This window comes from Gouania willdenowi, chromosome 6 (assembly GCF_900634775.1).
Source record: "Gouania willdenowi chromosome 6, fGouWil2.1, whole genome shotgun sequence".
Taxonomy (NCBI): Eukaryota; Metazoa; Chordata; class Actinopteri; order Blenniiformes; family Gobiesocidae; genus Gouania; species Gouania willdenowi.
The window spans coordinates 21,449,861-21,476,261 of NC_041049.1; the positions used below are offsets into that span (position 1 = coordinate 21,449,861).

Genomic DNA, 26,401 nt, shown 5'->3' on the forward strand with positions numbered 1-26,401 from the left:
CCATTTTGCAGGATGGACATACGTAAGTTCAGAAAGGATCTCATCGGCGGTCGTTGGAGCCTTGACCATGTCCCATGTGACCATATTTGAGATAGAGTGTAGAGCGGTGACTGCTGCTGCCATAGCACAGTCATCGCCTGTGAAGTCAATGGTGTCAGTGCTGCTGAGAGTGCACAGCTGAGGCGTGGGCAAGCCGTCCTCAGGAGTGTCTGACTCACACGTTGTTGGGAGGTAGCATGAGACATCATCCGGTCCTCTGTTCTTTGCACAAGGAACATGAAACAAAGTGAACTTGTATGCCAATGTTTTCTCATTTGGGGTTGAGGAGTCGCCTGTTGCTGATCTCAATAAGAAGGGGTTTGTGGTCTGTAGCCACAATGAGGTCAGAGTATTCAAGGATGTAGTAACATCTCTGATGGAGGGCATAGGTCACAGCAAGTGCCTCCTCTTTGATGGGAGCGTACCGACTCTCAGCTGGGGTGGTAAACCTACTGCCTACCAGACAAAGTTTCCACCCATCAGGACAGCAGGCCGGAGTCTTGGGGGTGCACCGACAATATTTCTGTTTCAGGAGAAATCCAACTCCATCCACAGACCAGTCGGTTGACAGACACGTGGTGTGCGATGGGTCAAAGCGTCTGACACACTGCTATGATGCTGTCGAACCTTTGGGTGTAAGCGTCACCACTAGCAAAGAATTCCTGCGGTGCAACCTTGTACCGGAACCTACCCCATGGGGTGATGAAGGTAGTAATGTGTCTGTTTTCTTCACAGATTGGTACAGAGTGATAGCCATTCCATACGTCTGTGACCATTTTCTTAGTGTTTTGAGGGATGCGATCTGCTAAGTAGAATGGGCAGGAAACATGATGAATTTGGGGCTCCCATCCACCTTGGCTGTGACGGCCATTCTGGAGCACCAGGTGACAGGTGTGTTGGGGCCGATTCGCTCAAGAACTCCGATCCTGTCATCACGCTCCAAGTCTTTGAGAACCTGATCTTGCCCGTGTGTAGGCACAAGGGCGTGCTTGTGCAGAGCTACAGGTCTGGCCTCTGGGTCGACAATTCATCATAGGGAGCAGTTGATGTTCACACACATTGAAGGCAATGGCACCATAGTACTCAAGAAGCCATTCCCTGAGTGCTGGTACATTATCTTCAGTGGCCGATGGTGGGGGTGTCTCGCCCCTCTTAGGGCAGTCGCAGGCAGGGACCTTTTGGGCTTCGACAGTTGCAACATAATCAGGGAGCTGTACAGCTGTGAGTGCAGGAAAGTTTTCCGGAATAACACCCAGGTTCTTGAGTGCTTCCCTGCATAAGAATGCCTTTTCTGTACGTGAAGACACAAACATGAACTGCTTTGCCGACTTGTTTGATCCTGCCTGATTGTGGATGCACGTACACACAACAATACCTCCCTCGATGCCCAGGTCCTCTCTTATGGCACCGCGCATTGAGAGTCGAACAGGCACATCACCCTGTGTGTATCCCATGGTGAAAGCAGTCTGGATAGGAATCACTGAGTTCTGGCAGCCTGAGTCAGCTACAATAGGTGTAGAGAGTCTTCTTAACTTCAAACTGTTGCTGATAGGGTAGCCCAGTTCTTCCTGGCCTCCAGGCAGGGGAACCAAATTGACCATGACCGTGGGGTGGGGTTTTGAATGCTTGAAGTACACAGCTGTTTGCACACCAACAGTCTATCCTCCGTCTGGTATGCATTAGATCTATCTCTCGCTTTGGGTCCTTGATGCAGTGGCGAGTCTTTGAAATCTTTGCTGTGGTTGAAATAATTTGAACTGCTGTCCTTGTGTCCCCACTTCTGGTATGTTGAGCACTTGCTACATGATGATGAGTAATGTCCTCTGACCAGTGTTGGGAACGTTACTTTAAAAAAGTAATTAGTTATAGTTACTCACTACTTGTTCCAAAAAGTAACCGAGTTAGTAACTGAATTACTCTTTAATAAAAGTAACTCATTACCAAGGAAAGTAACTATTTGCGTTACTGTTAAAAAAAAAGTTGCTATATGTCAAAGATTTCAGATTTTTCAAATGCGTGTGTCATTGTGAGGTGCTTCAGGTACGTTGTAATGGCATAAAAAGCAATTAGTTAGATTACCCCGTTACTGAAAAACAAACGCTGTTACTTAACGCCGTTATTTTAAATGCCGTTATTCCAAACACTGCCTCTCACAGAACAACTGGAACATTTAGATGCGCAGGCGGCACACCTCTTTGCCCTTGTTTCTCTATTGTTGTGCTGACCATGACACAGCATCATACAGTAGCAGGTAATTGGTTGTTTTGTCTGGTTGTGTTGCTAACAGATCCTGCACTGTCACCAACTGCACTGCTGGTGGCTTTACCTTGTTCCTTCTGAGCTATGAAGGACACAATTTTTTCAAAGGTAAGGTCTGTTTTTGGGTTGCCAAGAAGATCTGAGAGGATCTCAGGATCAGCAAACCTCTGTACGAAGTTGTCCTTGATGATTTCACAGCTGAAGTCAAATGTGTGGGTGCATAGAGGCTGTGAACAATTAGCCGTGAACTGGCATAGTGCGGCCTGTCCTCGTAAGCTTGCAAGGAAGGTTCTGATGCCTTTTCCGTTGGGTTGTACCATCTTGACGAGCTTTATCCTGTGTACTAGGACCCTCTCCTTTTTCACTGCCAGCCGCCTGATGGCAGCCAGGAGATCTGCCTCAGGCATCCCAGCAATGTTGCATTGGAGATCTGTCATCACATACATGTGCTACATGATCTAAGTCACATCCTGAACCAATCTTGGGTGGATCTCGTCTGAGTTTTGTGGGGGCGGACACAGCGTGTGCTGGGCTGTGGCGAGGTCTGCAGCGAAGGCTGCATTGAGGTCTTGGGACTCCCAAGTGCAACCCTCCACAGGGAAGGTAAGCTTTGGCATTGTCAATCAGGATCTGTCAGCTGGCAATGTAGGTTGACTCATCAGTCATAGACAGGTAACTATCTTCCTGTGTCTTTATTCAAGAAGTACAGATGACTGGTGAGTCACCTGGAACAGAATATACAAAGTAGACATAATGATATGTATCTATCTATCTATGATATCTATGGTATCTATCTATCTATCTGTCTAATTTGTATATTTTTATTTTTTGTGTGTTTTTGAAGTCATTTTGTACGTTGTTGTTCTCATCATTGGCGAAATTTCAAAAATTCATATCTTTGTTCTTAATTGACCAATTTTTATGTTGGGATGGTTCCTCAATTAGCCCGCTGAGTTTCATCCTGTATCATTATTATTGTGGATAGAAATGTCTTCCAAGCCTTTAAAGTGTGAATAATCATGTACCATGATTAGCATCAATGATTCAGATAACAGTGAATATCTGGCAAAGAGGATGTTTGGTGTCGCCAGTTGCCCATGTCTGCTGTAGGCAGTTTTGTCCTCATAAGGTAGAAGAAGTGTGGTTTCTTAGGATCAAAACAGATACTCAAACCATTTCCAAGCTATAAATAGCTTTAATCACTCACTGCTGCAAATAAAAGGCATTATGTAGTTTGAGTAAGCCCCAGTAATTTATAAAACTATCAAAAAAAGCCTGTTTTTATTGCTGTTTTGGCTCTATATTGTTGGCCAGTCTGTTTATAATTGCCACACTAGCTTGGAGTATATGCAACAATAGGGGAAAAAACAGTAATCAGTTTTAGTGCAACCCATGTGACCATTTGTCAAAATCTGGCAACCCCCGCACCCTTCGTGACACCTAATAATTTCCCTTCTTATGACTGGACGAGGAGACAAATTAAAAAAAAAAAAAATTGTTCCACTCAAATGTAAGACTTTATTTATTAAATAAAAATGTGTAGACGGCACTCACACTCTTCTCATCAGTTAAGCCTTATTGTTGATATTTTCCAGAATGTGCTTGTAAAAGTAACATGTGCATAAAGAGTTCACCTTAACATCTACCGTTTGTCTGCAGAACATCTGCAGGGCAGCAGTTCAAAGCTAAATGTCAGTCACAGAGGTAAAGAGGGTCTGTGCCTGCTTTATATCCACAACGGTGGACTTTGGGGCTTGTCAACTTTGAAATCTATTAGAAAACGTAAGATCAAACACACGTTTAATAGAATGCTACTTTCTTTTACCTTCTTTTTCTCTGATTGTAGCAGGAAAAATAAATCACCTTGATACAAGCATTTACACACGATTTAATAATTCATGGTTTATTCAAGGAGAAAACAAACGAAACAGGTCACACATTGGTCGCTCTACATGTTGTCCCCAATGACTTTAGCTAAGTGCTCATGATTGTCAGAGGCAAATATATATTAGACATGCCTCATGAATAACATGCTTATTATGGTCCTCATTGACATCATTCTACCACAATAAAAGCATGAGGTGAGATGTCATTAGAGATGTCGTTCGAGCTCAGGATGAGGGATTCTCATGGTCACATGAGGAGAGTAAATACGAGGACAGCAAAGAGGTGCTACGCCCCAACATAAGGCGTGCACTACAGTGTTTAAATCCTACAAAACAGCAGCGCTTTACTCAGGCAGGTTAACAGTGGCAAGATGGTTGATGGATAATCGATTTAGTCTCTACAGCTTTTAGATAATAACTTCATAAAACTTCATTATAAATCAGCAACACAATACTGACACTATTACCTCTAGAATACTTTATAGTCACAAGTCACAGATTTCGTGACGTGTCACCTGTCGTATGCTATCAGGATTGACAAACTACTGCAAGAAAAAATTCTATCCATTACAGACTGAGGCGACAATGTCTTTGCTCTTTTTGTAAAACATAATGATTATTTAGGAACATCACAGTTCTCTGTTTTGTTGTTTGCATTAATTGAATGAACAACAAAATACATTTTCTACAGAAGTAGTTCTTAAAAGCAGTTAACATGAAAAGTCAATGGTGACGGCAGAGCAGATTGTTTAGGACTCGGGAACGTTAAATATATAATATCAGAAAGCTCCATAAATAGATTACTGAGTTATTCTATGTAATACTTTTGTCAACCCAAGAATGCCTAATCCCAGGTAGCTATGATTGCCTGAAATATTTTTAAAAATGTATTTTCTTAAATGATGGGTCTTAAAAATGTTCCATGGTTACGGCCCGATTGTACATCACATCTGGCCTGTGGTTGATATGAGAGAGGGGAGAGCATTTTTTTTTTTTCTAATCTAATGTGAAATAAACCCATCCAGTCGTTTGTTTGTGGTCTGTTAGTCTTATAACACAGAGGAAATTGCTCCGTTTCAAATTTTCTACATTTGTGATGTCACACATGAAATCGGGAATCAGTGTTGCCAGATCAGATGGACAATTTCCAGCCCAATCACATCTTAGAACAGCCCAAAAACAAACCACAAATCTGGCAACACTGTGACACGGCGGTTCGGACTATCACCGTAACAGCTGCGCTAAGTGTTTGAAGCAGCTGAATTACAAAAACAAACAAAATAGCTTTTTTCTTAAACCTTTTATTTATTTATGCATTTCTGAGTATGTGTGTGGAATGTATGGCACACTGCATGCAAGTGGGGACTTGAATTTTCCCTTCTGGGGATGAATAAAGTATCTATCTATCTGGGTAAATTCTTTGTGTTATAACCAAATGTATAGATGGATGATGTATTGGATTAATCTTCATTAATGGAGATCATTAATGACTTTAACCTAAATATATGTTTGTTATCTGACATTTGTAGAAAGTCATGTTATCAACCACATACCACCTGTGCACATATTTACATACTACAGATATACTCATATTATACAATTATGCAAACTCTCATTGGGGATTTTATTTATCAAAGCAGTTTTTAAAAACATGCTTGTGGTATTTTTGTGACAGTGCACATCCTAGATCAACAAAGCACAAATTTGAGAAAGGAGTGAATTTACAGTGTGCATATGAGTTCATCAGACAGCATTAGATATACTGCTTTCCAGATTGCTAAAAAGAACAGAAAAAAGCCTGATTTGAGTAAAGTAGGATAATACTGACATAGAAGTGTTGTGGGACACTGATGGGTCTGAGGACAACAGCACAATGACCAACAGTAAAGGGGATTTTATTATTTCTTCTTTTTTTCTTACATTAAACATTCCATTAAGAGTACAATCAACTTTTTCCAACACATGCGCTCTCATTCACTCACATTCCAGGACAGCAAAAACATTCAAATATATCATCTTGAAAATGATCGTCATTCGTATTTACAATGTATTTACAATAGCTACTTTTCAGATAAAAGGTCTGCTCCTCCCTGCTGCAAACGCAGACATCAGAACCACCACTGAGGATTCTCAAAGCAGTCGAAACTCAACACTACATTTAATGAAACATCAGAAATGGCTTCAATAACCAGAGAAAATACTGGTACACCACTTTTACACTGTTAGCTCAAAAAGTATAGACAATAAATAAGTGTTTGAGATTCGTCATAAATGGTTGCTTTTTTTTTTTTTTTTTTTAAGCTAGCTGCAGTTTTCCCATTTCCTGATCATGCTTTGAATAAAAAGCATCAACGCACTTAAAAATGTTTTTAAAAAATGCATAGCAAATCTATGGGCACATGGTTACAGTGGCTGATCACAGTAAGGTGATAGTTGGAAAAAAGCCCTTACATGATTGAAAGTTTCCCCTTGATAACAGAAATGTGCACGGGTTGAGTTGAGAGACGCTTTCCTTTCCACTGTAAAAATGTTACAATAAAAAAGCTTCTTTTCTTTTACGAACTACGTATTCATGCTCTAAGTATGTGGTTGAAAAAAATGTTTGGGTGTTACTGCTTTTTTTTCTTTTGAATTAATCCGAAAAAAAAAAAACCCTTTAGACTGGATATCTTCAGTTATTGAGCTCAATAATTTACAGCTAAACTAATGCTAACAGAAATCACAATTAGCTTGTTATCCATTATCAATGTAGAGGCTGTAGAAAGCAGCGCCGCAGGGAAAATACATGATTTGGTTACAGTGCTTAAGAATGTTGAAAAAATTAATGAACATATTGGTGGTTTAACAAAAGCAAAGACATTTATTTTTCGCTAACAAATTGTTGAAGTGAAAGCAGAAGACGCTGCAGTTTTTTTTGGCTAAGAATTGTTGGCAAAAAATAAGAAGGATTTTGGATGTGGTGAAATCATTATTTAATAATAAAATCTAAGGAAAATCAAAACACATTGCAGTAGATTTAAAAAAAAAAAAAAAAAAAAAAAAGAGAAAAGAAGAATATTTCTGTGAAAGCCTAAACATTTCAAAGACTGTTTAGTTTTACAAGCATTTCATTACACATGGTGTGAGTCAACTTTGGTGCCAAGTAGGTGGAGATCAACACACACAACTAAGAGGTGGGCCAAAAGTGAATTCTTGAGGTGAGAGATAATTTCAGTCCAGATGTGGTCTGGCACCCACTCGACACTTCTAGGCAGATTTAAACAAGCGCTGTAAAGATTCTTCAGGTATGTTTAAAGCAGCACACTGTGTTTGTGTTGGTGATGAAGGAAAGAAGTCCTGGGAAAACAATTCCAAAAAGGGACCATAGTTCAGTAACTTTCTCTCCTCATGAATTCACAGCTGGACTTCATCCTTTCATATTAGTTTGTGTCCGTTATCGCTTTACACCGGACTGTTTCTGATTTCAGTATCTTATCCCTTGTTGTGGAGTGAATCCAATTGTCTTTGCACTGATCACAAGTCTTTGGCTGTAGCTGACGATAAAGGGATCAGAATGGCATCTGAGGAATACAAGTAAGTCTGATATGTGTGAGCGAGCACCCAATGTAGTGTCAAGGCCACTTCCACTACAATGCTCGTGTTAAAGAGAGGCCAGAGTTCAACATAAATTATTTAGTATCATTTTAATCATCACGTTCGGTGGTTAAAATAATTACTAATCTAGGGGCAAGGTGGTTTTTTTTAGGGTGCTTTCACAACAGTGTCGTTTGGTCTGCTTTGAAGGACCAGAGTTGGTTTCTTTCAATAGTCTGCTTCCTTTGAACTGAGGACAACTCGTGTGAAATCGCACAAATACAGAAAATCAACAACAGACTAAACAGAGGAGATGAACCAACACAAGGAAGACGCATTAAGTACGTAAGTCTTTTTTCCTTTCTCTTATCAATTGGTGTTGTTAAGGAAACCCTAATAAAGCTAACTAGTTGAGGACCCTAATTGTCTTCAACTAGCTAGTTCTAATATGCTAGCTAATGTTTAGCAGTCAGCTAGCTTCGATTAGCTTATTAGCACATTGGCAAGGTAAAAAAAAAAAAAAAAAGCCAATGTAATTCTAAAAAATGTACTGGAGTTTACTGTTTTGCCTGAAATCTTCCAAAATGTCACATACCGGTACATTTTGCAATGCAATTGAATGGCTATTTCCAAGGTTAGCCATAGTCACACATACATAATTTACAAGTGTTTGGTAATATCTCAAGGGTTAACTTTGATATATTATTATATTAAGGATAATAATAATTTCACCCATTTCCTACACAATTTAACCAGGTATACCAGTAGATTGGCCTAACCCAGTGTGAAAGCAAGACCTAATAGCCTTTTTATTTTATTTTTTTTTAGAAGTCTGCTTTAGGTTAGAATAGGAAGGCTGATGCTAAATAACAAACACTTAATGCTGTACGGAGACTAAAACACATCCAGTGGATCAGGACAAACATGAGCAGGTTGAGTAATTCTCATAATATGAAAACCAAATGAGCATAAAAGATTCCTTTTTAAACAAAAAACAGCTACATTCCCATCAGTACCTGATCAGTAGCGCTAACCATCTGAGCAACCATTGTTAGCTTTCTCAAAGTAAGTCGACCAAAAAAGGGCTCGATTCAAGTTTTGAGATCTTCCTGCTTAGACCACACATAATTTAACACGACATGGAGAAAAACCAAGCAACGGTTTAGATTCCACAGCCATTATCCGTGATGCCACCTACAATGTGGATCATAAAACGACAGGAGGTGGAGGTTGGTAGCGCACAGTGCAGCTGCAGTTTTCCCTGAGCACGTGTGAACTGGGTGCAGCCCGAGAAAAAGACATGGTGAATTCATGGCTTTGTTAGAAGAGGAAGAAGGAGAAACAATGGCAGAAAACAGCTTCTGAGGGACAGTGAAAGCCCATGTGGTTTCATGGCCAAACTCCATAGCTCATCATTATAGGAATAAAAAACAACAACAAATTGAGCAAACGCACTCAAATAAAGGCAGATTTCCATTATTTGATCTTATCCCCAACAAACTGCTTGTTGTTTTGTTTTATTTTTATCCTATGTGTGACTAGTTAAAGGGTCATTGTTATAAAAGTCCTAAATAACAAAAATAACAACAAAAAAAAATCCAGATTCTCTGTCATCCATTTTTTTTACACAAAATGTACAATCTCTACTCTCTCACTGATATATGCGTGTGTGGATGGCAGAAAATCTGTGTCTGGCAACATATCTGAACCTCAGAGTGCAAAATAGATCAAACGTCCTCATGTTTCTCAACAGTCATATGGTAATTTTTAAAGCACTTCTTAAAGCACAAACACAGACAGACGAGCCCAAAGGAACACAGGCTTAAAAGTGCTATGTGCAGCGTTTTCAGACAAATGGATCAAACAGGACAAAAACATTTGAGACGTTGGATTAAATACACACATGTTAGATGTTGCTAGGTCAGGTTTGCAGGGAACTTTTTTTTTTTTTTTTAATCCAAATCAAGAAAAAAGGTACAGCATAAACGCTGGGACACACGGGCTGATGTTTGATAAAAGTTACACATAGCACCTTTAAAAAGAACACTCGGAAAAACTAAACAATCCAGTCGCCAACTGTCAAATTTAAGTCGTAAACAAACAAAAAAAGGTGACGTAGGAAACACTAGGTTCGGATGATAGGAAATATACGACATCACCAGCTTCAACGTGACACCCATTAGTCATTGAAAACCACAGTGGGTGTGCTGGAGCTCCTCCCACATGTCGTCCTATGGGTGGTGCATGCAGTATGGCAATAGTGGGCTTCTGAAGGGCAGAGGTGGGGGGGTGGGGGGGGATAGTTGTTACAGCCATGGCGATGGTTGTTACAGCTATGGGACGAATTGATGGTAGATGAAGAAGAAAAGTAATCTTTCCTCCTCTCATCTTCATCCTCCATCTTTTCACCACTCCTCCTCCTCACAGCGCCGTGGCCTCCCAGCTCGTTCCCCGCAGGACCTGGCGTCACTTGGTTTCCGTGAGGACTGGGGCGGGGCCTGCTGTAGGGAGGGGGCGTGTCAGCTCTGCTGATGCAGCTGGAGAAGAAGCTGCTGCTGATGCTAAACTGCAGGGAGTGACCGGCGTGGTGACACCTGGTAGGAAACAGACCATTATTGATTACACATAATCACGGTTCCACTTACAACATGTTGAGGTAACACTTTACTTGAAGTTTTATACATAAAGGCTGTCATTACACCGTCATTATTATGACATGACACCTGTCATTAGCATGAATAGGGTGTCATGAAGGCTGTCATCAAGTGTCGTTCGTTACCCAAAGACTACCCAACTCCACAACAGCCCTCCACCTAACCCAAAAAATGCCAAAATAGCTCCAAAAGGTGTCATAGTTTAGCAAACGACACTTAATGACAGCCTTCATGACGCCTTATTGATGCTAATGACAGATAATGACAGTGTAAAAGTGTTTTTCTTTATAGTGGTCAAAAATGAATTAAAAAAACTTTAAAAACATTTGGTAAATGAAAAAAATTGCCAGTTTTTTCATATTGTGTGAGACAGGAAGTTGCCATTTTCAAAATAAAATGTAGGAGAGAGAGAACCATTTTTGGAGCTGTTTTGTAGCAGATGATGATTGGACATGGATCATTACGCTGTTTTTTGAAACAATAAAAGCGTGTGTCTAAGGCACTGGCGTCAAACTCACTTTAGTTCAGGGGCCAAATATGGAGCAGTTTGATCCCAAGAGGGCCACATATTTTAACATTATTGTGCCCTAGTTTACACTTGTACGTATACATTAAATACAAATTATGTGAAAAACTGACAATATGAAAGCAATAAGTGACAGATATCAGTCCCAAAATGATCTTCACTTTAAAATTCCTACATTTGTGACCAACATCTAAATATTATGTAATAATGTGAGAGAAAATTTAAAGATTTTCTAAGAATTTTTAGCCTTTTTTTAACAGTTTAACATTAAAAATAACTGCCATCATGCGATATAAGCACCGGGAAAACTGTGAGCCCCTGCAAATATTGATAAGTTTAATTTACAAAAAGATTCATGTCATTTTTACTTTCTCCTGCGGGCCGAATTGGATGCTCCAAGGAGCTGGATTTGGCCCCCGGGCCTTGAGTTTGACACGTGCAGAAAAACCTCTTCCACCCTCACTTTAGTGTGATATATATATATTTGTATATATGTATTATTATCATTAATAATAATATTATTATCCATCCTACTTTATTTTCTACTACTGTAATGTGTATATACTTATTTAACGTTTATTCTTTCTTTCGTCTTTGTTAAACGTTTTATTCTTTTATTTGTGATTTTTTTTCTGTGGCTGTAACATAAGCAATTTCCCCCTGGGAATAATAAAGGAATTCTGATTCTGATTCTGATATGCAAGTAGATATTTCTGCACATGGAAAAGCTTTGTTTTCTCAAGTCAAAAAAATTGCGTCAAATTAAGGTTTCAATTTTTTTTTTTAGCCTAGCTGAGGGCGCTTTTGCCAGTAACCGTTCTAATATGTGCTCTTACTTGAAAATGGCAATGACTATGAAAAGACAGACAAAACAGAAAATAAAAATCAACTGGTTTTAAAATCTGGTTCATCCCTTCTCGACCCTGACGAAGAAAAAAACTTCAGTCTTATTTTTTCAAGTTTTAAAATAAAAATCAAATAACCACTCATTTTTGTTTTTAACATCCTATTCTAAACAGGAAATCCAATGTACAAAAGATGCCAAATTTTATCTAGATAGTTATTGACTGTGTTAGCATAATGTAGAAATTAGAAACGTATCACTGTGTAACAGAAGTTCCCATTTTTACCTGCTGAATAAAAATCTAAATTAAAACCCTGACTTTGTGTTGGAATGATGTAATCTGACACCTAATGCCAGGTCTAAATCCAATCTAATTCAATTATTTTCCAAGTGACGTTTGCTCTGAGCAGTTGATCATATCTTGTTTGTGTTTTTGACAAATATAATCATCAAACCAAGTTTTTTCCAACATATTTTTTCTTCTTACATACAAAATATAAAAGGAAGCACTTATTTCTTATTTTTTGTTTACATTGTAATTTAATGTAAACAAAAACAGAGCACAACAGTGAAAAACTTATATGATTCTGTTATGCTGGGTAGCACAAGGCAATAATAGCATTTTACAGTGCTTGAAATAACAGGTTTGTTATTGTACAGAGACTGCAGCATGTTTCACTAATCCATAACAAAATTCTAACCACTCATTAGAAAAATGGCACTAAAGCACAATTTTCTATCTTTTTTTTCTCCAACCATTTACAAAATGCTAACACAAAACCCTAACCATAACCCAGGTTGTAATAACATCATTTTGTCTGTTTGGGATTTTGTCCAGTGACCAGTTTTCTCAGACATGTGTATGTGCATTCCTTACATGGAGCACTGATGTTGCCGTCTATGGAAGAGTTTTTGCTGGCGCAGGCCTTAGCGCTCTGGATTTGTGCTGCTTGGCCCATGTTGGGGCTCTGAGCTGGTGGATTCTGGCTCTGGACCAGCTTCTGAGTCTGACTGGTCCTGGTGGGCGGGTTGGAGGCGTCCATGCTGCTTCCCATGCTGCTGCCCAGCTGCAGCCGCCTCATGTGTCGGACGACGGCGGTCGCATTGAATGCTTGCTGTTGACAGAAATAGGAATAAAAAAAAAAAAACTACAATATTTGCATTTCATGAAGAAAATGCAAGTGCTGGTCCGCGTCATTTAACACTGCATTAGCATTAGCCTAGCATTAACATTAGCATAGCATTAACATTAACCTAGCATTAACCTTGCATCAACATCAACTAGCAATAGCTTAGCATTAACCTAATATTAACATAGCATTAGCTTAACATTAGCATTAGCTAGAATTAACCTAGCAATAGCATTAGCCTAACGTTAGCATTTGACTAGCATTAACCTAATATTAGGCAAGGCAAGGCAAGGCAAGGCAAATTTATTTATATAGCGCATTTCATACTCAAGGCAACTCAATGTGCTTTACATGATAAAACATTCAATTGTTTAAAATCAATAAGAACATTTAAATCAATAAGAACATTTAAAATCATCAGTAAAATCAATTAAAATCATCAGTAAAATCATCATTACATCAACAACATGACAAAAAATCTCTCTCTCAATCATATGCAGTAGAGAAAAAAAGTGCCTTTAACTTTGATTTAAAAATGTTCACATTAGATGCTGACTTCAGCTCCGCTGGCAGTTTGTTCCACTTCTTTGCAGCATAACAACTAAAAGCAGCATCACCATGTTTACTGTGAACTCTGGGCTCCACTATCTGATCTGTGTCCATAGATCTGAGAGACCTGCTGGGTTCATACCTGACTAACATGTCACTGATGTATTCTGGACCAAACCCATTCACAGATTTATACACCAGCAGCAGAACTTTAAAGTCTATTCTGAGGCTGACTGGGAGCCAGTGTAAAGACTTTAAAACTGGAGTAATGTGTTCTGTCCTCTTTGTTCTGGTTAAGACCCGAGCTGCAGCGTTCTGAACCAGCTGTAGCTGTTTGATGCTCTTTTGTGGGATTCCTGTCAGAAGACCATTACGGGCGTTAACATAGCATTAGCTTAACATTAGCATTAGCTAGAATTAACCTAGCAATAGCATTAGCCTAACGTTAGCATTTGACTAGCATTAACCTAAAAATAGCATTTACAAAGCATTAACCTAGCATTCGCTAAACATTAACCTAGCAATAGCTTAGCATTTGCCCAGCATTAGCATTAGCCTAGTATTAGCCTAGCTAATGAACCTTCTGTGAAAAAATGCAGACGATATGATGAAAATTGTTGAAATAGGTTGAAGGATCTGAAACAATCTAAATAAAGTAAATAAATAAATAAATATCAATTTAAAAAAAACATGAAAAAGTTGAAACGTTTTGAAAAAGTCGACAATTTGTTTGCAAATATTTTAAGGTAAAAACTGGAGCAGCTCCACTTTGAAAATGAGAGCTGAAAAGTCGATATAAATAATGTAATGAGTCAAAAAGTTATAAAATATTAAAGTACATGCATAAATCTCAGGAACTTTCTGAACGGATTTGATAGCTTATTTGTCAAAATCCGACAAACGGTGTAGGCGTGGTTAATGCAAGATGGAATATTAGTGAGTTGGTCTCCTGCATCCTCACTCATAACTGTTTATTTAATATGTAAACAGGGGTTGAGCTGTGTGATTATAACAGTTTGTGGTGCAACACTTTGTTTATAAAGGGCAGTGAAATGAGCAGATTCTTTTTCCCTTGAAGCCTTGGTAGAGAAAGTGTAGACAATGATGATTGGTGACTCCTGCCTGTATGGTGAGTAAAGGTTTTAGTGCTCAGTGATTCACCGTCTAAAAACACAGGGAGCCATGATAAAGTGATCGGCTGCAGCAGAGCCAAAAACCACAGAGAACAAACCGCAGTAAGCAAGATTTACCCTCCATTTGCTCTTGGCAAAGTTCTTCCTCATCTGCCGGCTCACTGACTCATGGATGTTTTTGCACAGAGCTGTATCCCCAGCGATCCTGCAACACGGTCACAGGTAAATGTCAGGGTTGGGGTCAATTATACAGTATTTTTCAATTACAATTACGTCTTTAGGTAGGGAAACAAACAACTGTGGAATTACAATAAAAATTACAATTATCATATTTTTTCTGAAAGTAAATTACAATTATTTTCTTAATTACTAAAGTTCAATTACAGTTAATCACAATTACTGAGCATTTCATTATTATATTTAATAACCCCATAAAACTTAACCTCAGTTTGACTTATGTCTTAAACCAGCTGTAAAATAAATAAAATAAAAAATGACAGTATCTATCAGCAAATTTGTTTCACATCTCTTAGTTTCCTTGTTAGGCTTATTTATCCAGGAAAATATAGGTTTTTATATTTTTGGTGTGTGTGTACGAGCTGTTTTTCTGTCAGAAAAGCCCTAGATTTCAATTTTCCAAAAAATGGTCAAATGATCCTGAAGAGAAATGACAGGTAAACTTGATATGAAACATATTTTAATAAATGTAAACTACATATGTGTAAACCATACAACTGTATCATAATTGTAGTTTATTATCAATTACACAATTACAATTATAATGCTCTACTGCACTATTTTCCTTTTATTATTATTATATTTTATTATTATCTTTCTTTTCTATTATTTTCCTTCTTTTTATCTTATTTTTTTATTTTTATTTTTTTTATTTTTTTATTTATTTTTTTATACTATTATTATTATTATTATTATTATTATCTTGTTATTTTATCGAGTTTGCACATTCTAGTCTAACTACTGTTTATATTTATACTTATGTTTATACTTATTATCATCTTTTCTAGTTGATTGTTTATTATTGAATGTTTTCACTATTGGAGAGAGCACAGTTGACCGAGTCAAATTCCTCGTGTGTACAACATACACTTGGCGAATAAAGATGATTCTGATTCTGATTCTGATAACTGACCCCAACCCTCCATATTGAGTCCAGATTGATTTCATGCCGTTTTGGGATGCACATACATGGTGTGTCTGTGTGTTTCTCTCACCATGGATGTCTGAGGGCCTGCTCACAGGTGATACGCTTGGCTGGATCCTTTTCCATCAGATTGCTGATGAAATCCTTTGCTAAAAGGCAAACCATAAAATATATCCATAATGCTGACACACACACCCACACCCACACACTAATGACAATTTAAATGTGACATAATGTACAGCTGTTATTCTGGAGCCATTTTCCCTTTAAATACAGATAAACTAAACTAAATCACATAGAAGCACACCCATATGTTCAAGCTTATGTAACACAAAGGTAATACAGTATATTAGAGAGTTGAGCCTATGCATAAAAACACAGTACATTTTATACTGTGATCCAGTCTGTATGCAGCAGATGGTTGCAACCAATGCTACTGCTAGGAGCATAGTTCAATAATTCCCATCCAGATGGTGGAAGATACCATTCCAATGCCTCCCCCTTCATTATACAGCATCAGAGTGTATATTCTGCTTTCTTTATGTGTTCTGTAAAACACAGTTGTTTCCAGCTTTTCCAGAGTTTAAAGCAGCTGTCGACCTCCAAACTAATACAGAGATGGAGAACTTTGAGCTGCTCGGATAAAGACATAGATTGGATTCAGATCAATATATCGAAGATCATTTGCTCGAAAAAAAAAAAACATAAAAGATTGAAATTGCCACTGTTAACATTGTGTTTATTGATCATGTCAGTGTTGTTCATTGTATTGTGGGATGTGGAGTCCCATAGACGGATGCAGAAAAGTGTTTTTATTTAATTCTGTGATTTCTTGTGTTTTCCCCTAAAATAACAGCTAAGGTGACTTCCCAATGCATTCATGGTGTTTTCACATACTGAAAGATGTGGCAAAACAATGATGGATATTTATTTTGGAGCTCACGCTGTCCGGAAATCATATGTCTGATGGAGTGAGGTGATACTGGGAACAAAATAGTCCAAAAATTGTGACAAGACAATTACTGTCCTCTTTGTCTGGTGAAGAAACACAAGAAGTCAAGGTAAAAATGAAGGAAAAACACTTCAACGCATCCATCGACAGAACTCCACATCCCACAATGCAATGCACAAAGACTGTTTTTAGTGGAGATCAAAACAAACTTTCGACCCACAATGCCACGCGTGAAACATTTATTTAGTATGTGTACCGAAGGACATTAAAACTAGTGAAACAAACATGAATATCCAAACTCTGAGTTCAGCTTAAAACAGTTGAACATTCAACCTCACTTTGACTTTATGGTGAAAAACGACACCAAATCTGGATTTACGAGGTTCTTGTAAAACAGCATTGCACTGTTTTTGACTGTTTAAGGAACCTCTAATAAACGCAAGGACCTGTAACGGCACTGGAATGCTATTTTAACACATGAAAACACAAACAGCAGACTGCAGTGTAAAAAAAAAAAACCCCACCAGTCTCCAACCAACACAAAACAGGTTTTACTGCTGGTGCTGATGAACGACCCTCATTCACTCACACATGTGATTGTATTCATTCCAGGCAGATGCAGTCAGATGCTGTGATGGAGAGGTAATGTAAGGTCCATATGTGGCCTTTTAATGGGCGGAGGGGGAAGAGCGTACGGTAGGGAAAAGGAAAGTTTAGGAAGGCGTACCTGAGTCTGATATGTCATCCCAGTATGGAGCATCAAACTCGTAGTCGGCTCTCAGGATCTGCTCAAACAGCTTGGAGTCGTTTTCATCGTAGAAAGGAGGATAACCACACAGCCTGCAGACAAAAGGACAACCTCATGATTTACAGCTCTTCTTTTTTTTTTTTTTTTTTTTTTTTAGTGCTAATAGGAAAGTTTATTTTTAGTTTTACACATTTCCCCCCCCCCCCCCCCCCCCCCCCCCCCCCGAGTCATATATTTTCTAAATTAATTTTAGGGGGTATTTACAATTTTCTAACATTTTCATAATCCCCCACATATCAACAGGAAGGTTAAAATTAATAAACCAAACAAACAAATAAATAGATACATAGATAATACGCATACATAGGCATTTGTGCAGCTGGTTTCCAAAAGTGTGGTTTGCGGACCACTGGTGGTCCGTACGTGCTCCACAGTGGCCCGTGAAGCGACATGTGGATTATCATGGTTTAAAGATGTAACCTTATCAAAGTTCCTGTAACTACAGACTATTGTTTTCATACATATTCAATTGCAATGATAAATTTTACTTTTTTTTTGGACATATTTGGCTGTTTTCAATAGTATTCAGTGTCGAAGAAATAATGAGTGTTTGTTTTGTGGGTGAAAAGGATTTCACTTTTTTTTTTTTTTTTTCTCTCTGATTTTCTCTTTTATTATATATCCGTCTGGTTTCCTCTTATAGTCTGAAAACAAGCATGTTAATGTCATGTACTGCAGCAGTGACTGTGTGTTTCAGGCTTTGTGTGGTAATTGATGACCTGCTGAGTCAGCTGTCAATGAGCCCCTGCAGTTTAATTGAATGAAGGTAAAAAAAGATCAATAAATAAATAAAATCAACGTTAAATAAAAAGATCTGTAACAAATATAATAGTTAAAAGAAGACTTCAACCATTACAGTTACTGTATGTGATCAAAGTGCTTCACATGATTAAACTCTACTCTAGTAAATTCCAGCACATCTGTGTGCGTGCTGCATATGAAGTATTTCCAGCATGCACGACCCTGACTGCAATTGATTGAAACCCAGCAAATATAAATAATTTGTATCGTGACTTCGGCTGTGAGTCACGTCTCCGTCTTACTGCAGAGGAAGCGATAAGTTGTACCACCTTAACTAGCTCCCAGCGTCAGTTCAATCTCAGTATGATAATGATCCAAGAGAACAGAACGGCAGCTCACCACAAACATCATCTGCACCTCATTACTGGCATTCTGGATAGATCAGGAGACTTTCATAGGAGCTCATTAAAATGCCGTTCTACATCGATACACATCGCAAAATAGGAATAAAAAGAAAGAAGCCGGGAAAAACAGAAGGAGGGATCCACCTGTTCCCCCATCAAAGGCTTACCTGCCACTCAGATGACTTTCCTGTTCATTTAAAGGTTTAAAGATAAAGAAGAGACGGGTTGAAAGGAAGTCACTGGCCATCAGTCCCCTGAACACGCACTCACTGTGCAGAAATGGTGTGATCGTCATGGTAGATTACCTGATGGGATCTTTCCACCTGAACAGCAGCTACAAACTAACGAGGTCTGAGATTCAACACCAATCGGCCAATTGTGAGCAGGAAGCTACTTTGAGTTTCTCCTGGACTTCATGCACACACGGCATGTTCGCATACAGGGCTACAATTCATCCATTCACATTCTGCCAGGGACAAGGGTCAATAAGAAGAGCAAGAGAGATATCATTAGTTTATTGCATGATTTGAATCAGATTCACAGAAATGTGGATCACGTGTAGTGTCTCATTTAAACTCTAAAAAAATAACCTTTCAGACCTTGTTACTGAGGCTCAATAATGTATTTCTTCATGCTTTGACTACTCGTGTCAAACCCAAGGCCTGTGGCCCAGATAAGGCTATTGGTGTGTCCAATCTGGAACGCGCAAAGTAAAACTTCCAGAGAAATGATCATTTAGTAAACTATTTGATTAAGTTTCAGATACTTGTAGCAATGACAAAGTGTAATGTGTTTAGCAATGGTTTTTAGCTAATGACGGTGGAGGAAACCCTTGAGAATTTTAGTCTATGACTCATATGGTTAATAAATGTTTCTTGAATTGAGAATTTTGATTTTGTTTAATACCAATTCAGCGATGGACGGTTGATGATGAGAAGATGTAGTCATATACTGTATTTGGGACTTATACGTAAAGGACATACAGGAAATATGTGATAGCATAGCTTTAACCAAACAAGGCAGAATAAGCTAACTTATTTTTCCATAATTCTAGATCCTACTTTCTGGATTTCTTGCAAAGAAATTCAAATAATTTGTGATTTTATTAGTAAATAGATGTGTATCTTACAAATAAATACATTATGGAATTGATTATGTGTTTCTTTTATTCTGAATATGCCATTATGTCACTAAGATTATACCAATAACGTAGGTCATACATACTGTATGAAGTGCTTTTCCTGCCACCTCCTTTATGTTGGAGATTTCACACAAAGTCAGCATTTCGCTTTCTTTATCCATTCGAGATCTTTTAAATAAAAAAATAAAACAATGATAACAGTCTTGGAAACATGAATATTTTTCCATCCATTAGTTTCCATATTTCTCTCAAAACTGGAAATGTCTCAAATTAAATTCCATACTTCTCAATACTTTCCCACCTAGTCTTTCCTGCTCGTCACACCACCTATTTTCTTCTCCAATGAATAGCACAAGCATGGGGAGAACATGCAAACTCTACACAGAAAAATCCCAGGTTTCCCCTCTGGAAAACAAACCTAGGGCCTGTGAGGCATGAATGTAAACCAATACAGTCATCAGTGTATGTCAACAGTAAAACATTTGTTTTCTTAATCCGACTCAGATCTTGTGTTTTCTCATGATTAAATATATAAACATAAACCAATTACAATGAGCACAGGGATATTGTTTGTTTTTATGGTGGATCCATTGGACAGGATGCTGTGGAGAGGCACACTGACCCACTGTGAGTTTAAAGGGGGGGGGGGCAGCTGAAGGAAAAACAAAACGCAGAGGAAACATTTGGAAGCCTGCAGCTTCATGTCCATACAAGGCCAGTCAGTGTAGCTCCATCTGTCTCTGATGACAGAATCATCATCATCATCATCTTCACCACCACAACATGCACACGCACAGGAAGGGTAACTTCAAAACACAATGAACCGCAGGCTAGATGTACTTGTTGATATTGAGCAGTAGATAATGAACGAGTAACTACAGAGCTTTGTCTTAAAAAACAAAAACAAAACCTGAATCAAGTTTGTCAAACCCAGAGGGAAGTTTCTGTTAATGCAGCAGCCAAGGTGGAGATGAGTCACTGCATGGCACATTTCATTTGTATTCTGAGCTTGTGGAAGTTATCTAGTGGTTTTGGTAAAGATCCTTCACTTCACAGATTAGGAAATCTGATGAATCCAAAGAAAGATGATGGAGAAATGTCAAACATTGAGGACGTGAGGCTGGACTGGAGATCTAAACTTTGGCCATCAGAGATTGGCTGTATCTTCAGTTTTTCTGGCTTGATCACAAAACAAAAAACTATGGCAAAGTACTCAATGGAACTTCCTCCAGTGGGCGATAGTACATGGTACCAAATACAGTCGGTGTTCTCCCTCTTGCACAGTGTGATCTAAAGCCTTCATTCTTCGATAAGTGGGTTTTGAAACATAGTGACAAATGTATGGACTTTATCTTGTGTTAGTGGAGAGGTTTCTGGTGTTTTAGAGACTCAGACATGAATGTACGTATCACTCTGTAGTTACTGTCCTGAGCAGCTGCCGTCAGCTCAGCTGTGATCTTAGCTGCCACTCAGTGCAGAGTGACAACCATCACCCCGCATACTGACTGTGAAATTAATTCACCTTGGACAAGTTTCTCTTAGGTTTAAACGCGATTTTTCCCGTCTGTTCTCACTCTCCCTCTGACACCAGTGTGTCCGGAGGACCCTGCGCACAAAGTTGTCCGTTTCTCCCAAGTATGTTTGTGCCTTTAAACTGTTGCTTCTTCATCACGGTTTACCTTTTTCTGCTTGATATGCCGTTAACTGCTGTATCTACCTCTGCGCTGGAGAGTTCTGCTGGAACATCTGCCATAGCACTTGGTACATGAACACACTTGACTCCAGTCGAGCAGGCAATAGTAATGCCCAAAACAACCCAAGGAGCACAGGTGTTTGCAGAAAGATCTCTGATTGGTCGACATCCAGCGTCACGCTCCTATATTTATAAATGTCATTCACAGGGCCAGGATGAGGAGAATAGATTCACTGTCCACTCAGAACACTTTGGATTACAATATGCTCAAAGATTATTATAGATTTTTGACCAAATGAAGCCAAAAAAACTTGCATACTGCAGCTTTAATATGTAGGTTGATGCACTTGTCTGTTAACAGTAAATCTAGCTGTTATGAAGCTGAATGATCACATTTTACAGTAGAAAGGCTGCATCTTGTGTTCCCAGATTTATTTTAAGATTTTAAAAATCAAATTTATTTAAAGTTGAATTTAGATTATTTGGATGTCGTTTTCGGTAGATCAAAGGAAAAACACGTTTATAATGATGTCATACGATACTATGTGTTACTATCAAATGATACATGAATTATAGAGGGTATATGTAAAGGTGCGTTCACTCCAAACGCGACTGAAGCGACTAGATTACATTCAAAATCAATGACGCGATCTCAAGCGACTTCCCTTCAAGCGACCCGACTTGCGCGATTTTGGCAACTAGGTCTTGCGCAACCTAGTCGCTTTAAGTTTTAAGCAACAACCCCCACGGCAGTCACTGTCTGTAGAGCCGAGGCTGCAGCAGAGGGCTGTTTCTGTACACTTCGTCAATTTACTGGGGCAAAAATTAAAGCGGTGAAATTCTTGAATAAGCCTTCATTCTGCGTGAACTCATTCTTTAGTAACCCCGTAAGTTGATCAATTAAACCGTAAAAGCAGCGCCGTCTGAAAGTGCTTTAAACGTAAGGCTGGAGAAGAAGTGCTTGACATTCTTTCTCCTCTGTCCCCACGCGTGACAGACACACAGGCGTGCGCGCACGCACACACATGGAATGACGAGAAAGCGCCACTATGTTCAAGCGACTCATCACGGGTGAATGAAGTGACTGCAGTCGCTACAGTCGCATTTGGTGTGAACGCACCTTTACTTACATACAATATTTATCTATTGCTACATAATGTCATACAGGGTGTAGGTAGTTTAAAGTGTAAATATATACAGTATGTAGGGGTTCCGATTCCCATCCAACTTCCGACCCACTTGCTCCTTTTCAGGAACGCGGGAACTTTCCGTTTCAAATTTTCTCAATTCCGTTTCAGGGTTGACCAATTTCTGCGTCACTTTACATTTTTTCATTTTGTTTCCATTTCATTGTCTTTCACTGTTTAGATGACTTCACTAGCTATTAAACTTCTTGAAATCACCTCAAATATGCTGAATAGGGTTAATAGAGTCAACTACTGTGATTAATCTTAGGTTTTACAGTATATGCTTCAGATGATTTAATGCTTCAACTAATTGCATAACTCCGATGGGAGAAAGCTTGAGTGTACCACTGAAGTACAACTACATGCCAATATGCTGCTTTTGACTCACACAGCCACAAACACAACCTCTGTGATATGAATGGCAGCTCAATCACAGATTTCCAAACTTAAGAATGTGACATAAGGTGTGAGCACAGATCGTGCACTTCCTGGTGTAAAAACACTTGTAAACTGTGAATCTTGCACCAAACTAAACAGGCTGCTTGGTTGCAACCACTTGGTAAACAGTGTGAAGTAACATCGAGAGGAGGAGCTGGGACTTACAGGATGTAAGCGATCACTCCAATGGACCAGCAGTCCACTGCTTTGCTGTAAGGCTTCTGGGCCAGAACTTCAGGAGCTAAGAAACAAGGAAAGGACATGGGTTAGGAAGAAAACCAGCTGTGGCTGTGGTTGCACAATAAGGCTTTGGTAAATTGGGAGTGAAATCTAACAACATCTGAGTCTGTGCTGTCTTTCTTTCTTCTTAAAGCCCAGTAAAATCAGCTGCATTGTCATTATGTGGTAATGTTTCACCCTAATGAGCCATTTATGGACAAATCCTGCAGATGCTCCATGCAGGGGGTACAAATTACCACGCATCACCAAAATTCTAATTGCAATGATGTAAGCCATGTGTTTGATCAAAAGGACTGGCTTCAAGCTAAAAATCGAAAATGCCCTTTTCAAAACAAAAGCATGTCTTCTTGTCTTCTACCATCAGTTTTTTTTAACGCTTTTGTAAATAAGGCTCTTGTTTTGAAGTTAACCGCAATTTGTCAGTGACACAATGGAGGGACCCCGAAAATCTCCAAAATGTTAGCATGAAATGAGTTTCTGCGGGTTTTATGGATCAAATGACCACATGTTGATATTCTACTTGGTGATTTTCTTGCTTAAAATGCTTTCAGAACTTTCAAAGGTGGCGAATCAGAAATTTAGTCTCAGTGTGCTTCAGGTTTTTGTCGTTGTATGTTTGAAATGTATTTTGGGAAACTTGAAAGTATACTTCAGTGGGAACGCTCATCATCCTAATCAATATAATCATATTTATAGTATATAGTAGACGGTATATCCTCTGAGTTTGTAGTGTTGTAGTACGGAGTGTGCCATTTCAAACAAGTCCAAAACCGAGGCTGAAGGAACAAAATGATATTCTGTTCATGCTGATGTACAAGAGATCTGGAGCAGCTAAATAGCGGACCAACATTTTACATAATTGTGATACAACATCAAATATGAATATATATTGAATCATTGGTTAGTCAAACATTCATTACGCTTGACATAAAAAAGTCAAATGTGATATAATTGAAATAATTATTCAAATATTTTAAAAGTGTGTTAAATAACACACATAAAAGCTCTGTTTGGTAAAGCTCATCTTCACGTGCGCCACAAAATAATTTTCCCCTCATTTTCCGATTAATTTCTGCAGAGTTTGCACAATTTCTTGAGTCTGTTATGAGCTGAGCCCCAGGCTTGTGTTCGCACATGAGTCACCTGAGCATGTGCCTCGTATACCAATACCACACAGACGCACAAACATAGTAATGCTCACACCTCTACAGAGGTGCACTAATGTCGCCGGCATGAATTCACACTAAATGTGAGACATGGCACACGACATGCCACATGTGGACGCCGCAGTGGAGGCTTGTCTGTCAGATGGTGATCAGCTCGAATGAAGAACTCGAGTGTGAAAAACACCGTCAAAATCAAAGCATGCGGCGCCTCTGCTGACACATGGTGAATAAAGAGCATATAGAAAAAGTGTCCAAACGTGTTGAAGTGTTTAGATTTTCACCAAATTGAGTCGGTGTTTTATTTTGGAGGAGCACACTAATGCATTCAGTGGATCTTAGTTTCTCAGCCTTTGCTAGAACAAAACAGGGTCACACTTTACTTGAAGTTTTATACATAAGGCTGACATTATCTGTCATTAGCATGAATAAGGTGTCATGAAGGCTGACATTCAATGTTGTTTGCTAAATTATGACACCTTTGGAGCTATGTGTAGGGATATGGCAGGGTTAGGGTTGGGTCTATTAAATTTTTCAGTTTCAATTATGTTTTCAACTGCCCATGTTCAATCCTAATTCAGTTATGATTACTGTGACCAGCAATTTTTCCAATTACATTTAAATTACAATAATCTTTTTATCCTCAAAAAGTCAATTACAATTAAGTTTTCTAATTACTAAATCACTGAGCCTTGAATAAATAACCTAATAAAAGTTAACCTTCCTCTTGTGTTAGCTTTCTGTTAGCATCTCTAATGGTAATGGGCCCTAAATCAGCTGTAAAATACACTAAAAACAAAAATCTATCATCTAATTTCTTTCCCATCTATTGCTTACCTTGTTAAGCTTCTTAATCAACGAAAATATAGGTTTTAATATTCTTTTAAATGGTGAAATGTGTGAAAGCTTGATATGAACCATATTTTAATAAATGTTAACTACATATGCGTAGAACTGTAACATGGTTCCCCAGTTTTGCATTAAATATTCATTGACATTTTTAATAGAATTTTCATGGCAATAAATTATCTATACTCAACTACAATTTAATTACGATTACGACAGCAACAGATTTATAAAATTGCAATTACAATTATAATGACACCGTAATTTTTATTAATTATCAATTATGCGATTACAATTAGAACTGATGCCAACCCTGGTTTGGGGTTAGGGTAACAAATGACAGCCTTCATGACACCTTATTGATGCTAATGATATGAGTCATAATAATGTGTGATGTCAGGCTATATGTATAAAACTTAAAGTGTTACCAAAAACAGCAAAAAGTAACAACGTAAACGACAAGTACTAAAGTTTTCAATTAAAGCTGATATCCGGAGGATGAAAAGAGAGAGAGAAAATTCAAATGTCCCGCCCTAAACAGCTGCACTTCCTCCCCTTGCCTTTCCTTTGTGCAAGCACATCGCGGAACATAACAACTATGTTTATCACACCAAAACACGTGTAGTATTGTTTTTCACTAATAAAACACTGATGGTAGTTTGATTAAAACATGTTTATTACCAGTCTATGAGAAATGCTGCCAAATCAGGGTCCGTTTGGAATTGTTTTAAAAGATGCGACACCTTTGAAAAGCAGCTCTGAGATCAATTCTGTTGCTGTCACAAAGATGTTTATCCGGACTTTTCTTTTCATTTTTAGTAGAAGCTTTGGAGTTTCGGAGCGATCCTCCATGATGCTATAATGCTCAGAGTCGTAACCATTTTACTGTTCTGACACGCGGCCCCTTGTTTTTGTGCACAGTTTACGCACACTTTGATTTACAGTCTCCGTTATAGGAAGTCTAAGCATATTGGCTGGGCGATCACGGCGCGATTCTCTATTTGTAAAGGGGCCTATAGGACAAAGGCAGGAC

General features: G+C 38.5%; 1 protein-coding gene across 1 annotated transcript in view; it reads right to left on the reverse strand.

Annotated features, from left to right (window-relative positions):
* Positions 1 to 6,063: 6,063 nt before the first annotated feature.
* The window catches only part of camk1da (calcium/calmodulin-dependent protein kinase 1Da), a 102,207-nt gene continuing 81,869 nt past the window's right edge, over positions 6,064 to 26,401 (reverse strand). The window contains exons 7-12 of the mRNA XM_028451051.1: positions 23,285 to 23,360; positions 17,435 to 17,547; positions 15,826 to 15,904; positions 14,711 to 14,798; positions 12,659 to 12,896; positions 6,064 to 10,351 (exon numbers count right to left, since the gene is read on the reverse strand). Coding sequence (XP_028306852.1) covers positions 10,224 to 10,351; positions 12,659 to 12,896; positions 14,711 to 14,798; positions 15,826 to 15,904; positions 17,435 to 17,547; positions 23,285 to 23,360 — 722 coding nt within the window. The 3' untranslated portion in view covers positions 6,064 to 10,223. The remainder of the gene's footprint in view (positions 10,352 to 12,658; positions 12,897 to 14,710; positions 14,799 to 15,825; positions 15,905 to 17,434; positions 17,548 to 23,284; positions 23,361 to 26,401) is intronic.